Source organism: Panicum virgatum, chromosome 2N, assembly GCF_016808335.1.
Source record: "Panicum virgatum strain AP13 chromosome 2N, P.virgatum_v5, whole genome shotgun sequence".
Classification (NCBI taxonomy): Eukaryota; Viridiplantae; Streptophyta; class Magnoliopsida; order Poales; family Poaceae; genus Panicum; species Panicum virgatum.
In genome coordinates this window covers 64,790,953-64,796,972 of record NC_053146.1, presented here as the reverse complement: position 1 = coordinate 64,796,972, position 6,020 = coordinate 64,790,953, and the positions used below count along the sequence as shown (strand labels likewise).

At 46.0% G+C, this 6,020-nt stretch overlaps 2 protein-coding genes across 3 annotated transcripts; both read left to right on the top strand.

Moving 5' to 3' along the window:
- The first annotated feature begins 757 nt into the window (after positions 1 to 757).
- LOC120658620 (protein PELPK1-like) lies at positions 758 to 1,690 on the top strand. Of its 2 annotated transcripts, XM_039936892.1 has the most exons (2): positions 760 to 1,292; positions 1,332 to 1,670. In XM_039936892.1, the coding sequence occupies exons 1-2, from the start codon at positions 828 to 830 to the stop codon at positions 1,395 to 1,397; spliced, it is 531 nt and encodes a 176-aa protein (XP_039792826.1). In that variant the 5' UTR covers positions 760 to 827; the 3' UTR covers positions 1,398 to 1,670. The 2 variants fall into 2 exon arrangements, with proteins under 2 accessions (XP_039792825.1, XP_039792826.1); XM_039936891.1 differs by having other exon boundaries at positions 758 to 1,690.
- A 3,042-nt stretch (positions 1,691 to 4,732) lies between these two features.
- On the top strand, positions 4,733 to 5,604 carry LOC120658622 (protein PELPK1-like). Its single transcript, XM_039936894.1, has one exon. It carries the CDS (start codon positions 4,800 to 4,802, stop codon positions 5,349 to 5,351), a length of 552 nt encoding a protein of 183 aa, XP_039792828.1. The 5' UTR covers positions 4,733 to 4,799; the 3' UTR covers positions 5,352 to 5,604.
- The last annotated feature ends 416 nt before the right edge of the window (positions 5,605 to 6,020 follow it).

Genomic DNA, 6,020 nt, shown 5'->3' with positions numbered 1-6,020 from the left:
TAAGGGTTCCAATCCGAGTTAGGAGTTGTATTTTGATGCGGGATTTGTAAGGGTTTTGATTCCTAATGGGTACAGACCATCCCATCCTGTAAATATAAAGGGTTACGGCCGATTGATACACATCCAATCGAATCAATCTATTACTTTTTACTTTCCAAATCCTAATTATCTTTTCCAACCTCCCCTTGCTGTTCATCTGTGATCTCCACGACCATTGATGGCATCCAAGGTTTGCTGGTCAACCTAGGGCACATCCGGCGACGTTCATGCCCCGACGGGGTTCCTCCCGGGCGAGAGCTTCGACGGCCTTTGCTAGTTTGCTCGTAAACTAGTCGTTCTTCGTCACGTAAGTGCGTTGTTTATCCTTTGCTGGTTTGCTTGTAAACCTCGCCGTCTTTCACTACGTAAGTGTGATAGCTATCCTTCGAGACGACCGATTTCGGCGAAACCCTAGAAACCGGTCCGACCGGTTTACTCAACCGGTCTAACCGGTCTGGACGGCCTTGCTGCCCTTCGGTCCGTTTGCGACTCGCACGCTCGAGTGTTCTCGTGTGTTGGCCGAAACTTGCGTCAACAATCAGCTCTCAGTATTCCAAACCAACTAAACCGAACCATATATAGACAAGCAAAGGGATCAGGAGGGAGATCACAAGGACAAACCACAGATATGCAGATGACCTACCCGCTACCAAAATACAAGATGGTTGCATGCATTTGGCTCTATAAATACCATGCTTCTCTTCCCTCCCAGCCATCACATAACGATCTCGTTCGCTCTACCGAGGCTCGAGGCACAAATTAAGCTCACTAGTGTTAAGCATCGAGTCATGGCTGCCAAGGGCACCATGATTTCCCATGTCCTCCTCATGGTGCTGCTGCTCTCGTGCAGCTGCATGAGCGGCGCGGCGAGGTTGCTGGAGGAGGCAGCGCCCAAGGAGGAGTACCCGCACCCTGCCGTGCCGGAGCTGCCAAAGCCCGAGCTGCCGCCGCACCCCACGGTGCCGGAGCTGCCGAAACCCGAGGTGCCGGCACACCCTGTCGTACCCGAGCTGCCGAAGCCTGAGCTGCCACCGCACCCTACGGTACCTGAGCTGCCGAAGCCTGAGGTGCCGGCGCACCCCGCCGTGCCGGAGCTGCCGAAGCCCGAGCTGCCTCCTCACCCCGCCGTTCCAGAGCTGCCGAAGCCCGAGCTGCCTCCTCACCCCGCCGTTCCAGAGCTGCCGAAGCCCGAGGTGCCGGAGCACCCCGTCGTGCCGGAGCTTCCGAAGCCTGAGCTGCCTCCTCACCCCTCGGTGCCAGAGCTGCCAAAGCCGGAGGTGCCCCACCCTGAGGTGCCAAAGCACGAGCTGCCACCGAAACCAGAGGGCCACTACCAGGTGCCAGAGACCAAACCATGATCGGACTGCATGCATCACTGTCTCTTCTGCCCAACAATAAATACGTTCTGTATTTGTGTTTGTACTCCAAATACAGTATTATCTCTTATTGTATTATTGCATTAGTATATATTTGTCTGTGATCATGTTGGTCACAAGCTTGCTAGGAGTGTGTTACGTTTTAATGTTTCTATGTTGTGGTGCATTGATTTGTACATTGCAGATTTGCGTATGTATTGCTTTTTATGTATACTGTATATATGTACATGTGCATGGGATATGTTTTTTTGAACAGTGTATGGGATATGTTTGATTTATCTTAGAGTAATATTTTTTTCGTTTCTAATAAGTAACTAATGAATTATCTGTATGTCCAAATTCTTCAAAATGATGCGAGCTAGTGTGCAAATATATGGCTGACTACAGGATAGTTATGTACAGATCGGCTTTCAACGTAGTACTACATGGTATTGCTAGTTCCAAGGATCAGTGCACCGTAAAAATTGCGCTACATTCCTTAGTATCCTTCAAAAGTTTGCCAAATTTACGTCTTTAACACATTACAAAAAACAATTATCCTAGAAAGAAACACTATTCATGATTTTAGCTTATTTTATATATGGCAAAAAATCTGTCAGATTTCCAATGTTCTATCCCTATAAAAATTGTTCCAACAGTGAAGTAAAATATCCCAAGCAGAGAAATAAAACGATCTTAAAAAATTAGGGGTGACAAATTTTCTAGCAAAAGTCTATTGTATAAGTTAGCAATGTTCCGATCTATGAAAAAATATTTCAGCAGCCAAACAAAATGTTCCAAGTAGATAGATAAGATATTCTAATTTTCTTTCACCTTTTCCATTATAGAGGGATTACTCCAAACTGATAGATTTTACCCAACACCTCGTTGGGAACATTTTTCACTTAATTTAATCCAAAATCAAGAGGAAATCTCAGCTCGCATCTTTTTCTAGATAAAGGATAAATCGGTCTCTATATCCATCTGGTGGATATATGCAGCCAAATCAGCTTGCATCTATATGATATCAGTGCTTGCTCGAGGGATGTGCATTTGCATGCATAGTCTGACGAACAGTGGAACACATTTCGAGAGAGCTATTAATGATGTTGCTATCAAGAAGTGTACTCCCACTGTCTTTTTTTAATTGTCGCCGTCGGTGTGTGTGCCACAAGTTTGACTCGATTTGTAAAAAAAACGTGCAACATTTGTATCTCCAAATAATTTTTTTAAAAACTAGATTAAAAGATCTATCTAATGATATTAATTATGTATCATAAATATTAATATATTTTTATATAAAATTAATAAAAGTTTTTTCTCGGGAAACGAAAGCGACAGTTATTTAGAGATGGAGGGAGTAACTTATTTGTAAGAAAACTTGTTAAACAATTGACGAGTGCATGCCAGCTAATGCCAAGTTATTTGAAATTGAAAAATTTCCGACATGCGAACCGTTTAACATTCAACTGTAGCACACATTTTCGGCTCGCTTTACAACTACCACAAAAATATAATCAAGCATCTCATCACCTGATCGTGTTGCTAACTCTTGCTAGTTTCTCAGCCTGTCCTTGACATGCACATCGCCTCCCTACTTTGATAGTGGAGGCGGGATGGGATCGGAGAAGAGTGGGAGAAGAACACGCGGGGTAGACGCTTGGCGCCGCCGTCGACGGCGCGGGCAGCGGCCGCGCTGGCAAGGGAGGGAGGTGAAGTTCGGTGGCTGGATCGGAGTTGGTCGTCGCCCTCGAGTCGCCTCGCGACGGGCCCTTTGCCCTTTGCCAGTCAAACAAACCGCCAAATTCCCCTGCAAGCAGTTTGATGAGCTGCATAGAGAGAGAGAGAGAGAGAGAGAGAGAGAGAGAGAGAGAGAGAGAGACAGACAGAGAGAGTCATGCACGTAGGGAGGAGGAACGGGCGCAAGCATGAATAGGAAGGCCATGGATAAAGTATTCTTCCTAAGGAGTGCATGGCAGCTGTACTAAGATAAAAATCGTAAAAATTGATTATATTGAGAATGAAAAAAATTCTCATGGAAAAAAGTAGTCCATTATATTGTAGCGACCATTTTTCAACTCAGATTTACTAGTACTAGTACTGCTCAATTAAAGATAATGAACAAACAATTATTGGTACGAACAAAAAAATTAATCATAATGAACAAATAATAATCACTACTACAGATCCGCCCATTTGTCCCGGTTCCAAATGGCCATTTGTCCAGGTTTTGGAACCGGGATTCGACTGCCGGGACAAAAGCCCTGGAGGTGGTAGAACCGGGACTAAATGTCCCTCACGCTAAAATTTTTTTGCGCCTCGCGGGATTCGAACCCAAGACCTATTGCCTAGCGCATGATTTTCTTGCCAACTCACCTAAGTAGTACATGTGACTCAATAAAAAATAACTTCCTTTTGAACTATCATGTGGAGGAGTCTTTTGTCCGGATTGGTAACACCAAGTGGGACAAAAAAGTCACCCTTTTAGTCCGGGTTGTTGTTACAAATCGAGACAAAAGTGTTGGGCCTTTTGTCCCGGGTGGAGCCACCTACCGGGTCCTTTTGTCCCGGTTGGTGCCTCAAACCGGGACAAAAGGCCTCTGTCCCCTCTGCTGGCCCGGCTAGCCGTTGGACCCGGGACAAAAGTCCCGGGCCCAAAGGCAGCCGGGACAAATAGCCTGGAACAAAGACATGTTCTGTAGTAGTGAATGCACAACGAATAAAATATTAAACATCACGAACTCAAAATAATAATAAAAAATAAATACTACGAACAAAAGAGTTAACATCCCCAAACAATTCAGTCTACAAAGGAATGAAAAAGGAAAAGTAAATCAAATGAAAAGAAAATAAAAAGGGGGAAGAATGAATGGAAAAAATTGAAAGGAATAAAAAAAGAAAAAAAAGCAACTTACGCTTCTCTGCTTCAGGCGAGTGCGATGCATATTCTTTCCGACCGGTGCAAGCATTAATAGAAAGGCCATGGGTAAAGGCCATTGATAAAGTATTCTTCCTACAGACTAACATGAATAATTAAGGAGTGCATGCCAGCTGTACTCAGATAAACGCACGCACACATCGACATGAGACGAAGGGATACGTCCCACACGTGTACCCACAACGCAAGGTGATTCAACCAACCCGGATCTCACAGGTCGCAGTATTCCCAACAAATCAAAGGAGGATGGGTCAGATCAGAGATCACACGGATCCAAATTGAACCGCCACGAGGATGCAGATAGCCAACCAGTTACCAAACGATCAGTCGATCAGAGTCCCACCTCCTACTCTGCTAGATCAGGGTCTCATTTGGCACTACTACAAATACCATGCTTCCCTCCATTCCCGATCACCACACAACGATCTTGTTCCCGCTTAGTGTAAAGAAGCAGCTAGGCAACCATCATGGCTTCCAGGAGCACCGTACCTGCCTACCTTCTCCTCCTCATGGCGCTGCTGCTCTCGTGCAGCGGCATGGGCGGAGCGGCACGGTTGCTGGAGGCGGCGCCCAAGGAGGAGTACCCGCACCCTGAAGTCCCGGAGCTGCCGCCGCACCCCACGGTCCCCGAGCTGCCGAAACCCGAGGTGCCGGCACACCCCGTCGTACCCGAGCTGCCTAAACCCGAGGTGCCGGCGCACCCCGCCGTACCTGAGCTTCCGAAGCCTGAGATACCAGCTCACCCTACTGTCCCTGAGCTACCAAAGCCGGAGGTGCAGGATCACCCTGCCGTGCCGGAGCTGCCGGAGCCCGAGGTGCCCAAGCCTGAATTGCCTCCTCACCCCACCGCGCCAGAGCTGCCAAAGCCTGAGGAGCCGCACCCAGTCGCGCCGGAGCTGCCAAAGCCTGAACTCCCCCCTCACCCCGTCGTGCCAGAGCTCCCCAAGCCCGATGTGCCGAAGCACGAGCTGCCACCGAAGCCAGAGGGCCACTACCCGGAGCCGGAGGCAAGACCATGAGCGGGCTACGGACTTGCAGTCCCCGACATTTATATATTCTATCTATATCATTTTACGCGTGCATATATATTGTGTCTATATATGCACAGTTATATGTGTGAGTTGTGATGATGTGTACTTGCATTCGAGCTTCCTTGTGATGAGCTAGGATAGTGTGTTTCAGAAGTATATATGTATGAGTATGTATATCTTTGTTTGGATCCATATATATGTGTGTAAATGAATAAAGAGTTCTAGTTACTATCAATTCTTGACAATTATTCATACTTGCACAGAATGAGGAGTATATGTGTGTATACCTTCAATTTCAGATATATGATGTTTACGGCGAGCTAATTATAGATATTTGAGAACAGAATGAGGAGTATATGTGTTTTCGGTCTTGCTTAAATCTGTTTTACAAATGCTCGTTTAATTTCTAGAAAGCTATTAAGGGCAATAAAGAATGATAAACTGTTAAGATGCTGAAAAAGAAGTTTTGAGTGATTGTCAAGAGGTTTCTTTTGCGACAAAAAGTCTATACGCTGTATATAGGTTTGCAGAAAATGTCTAGTACGTGGTACTCTTTGCGACAAACGTCCATTTTCAGTGAGAGCTATGTACTCCCTCTCCGCCTCCAAATTATTAGTCGTTTTAGTTTTTCTAGATGTATAGACTTTGCTACATATC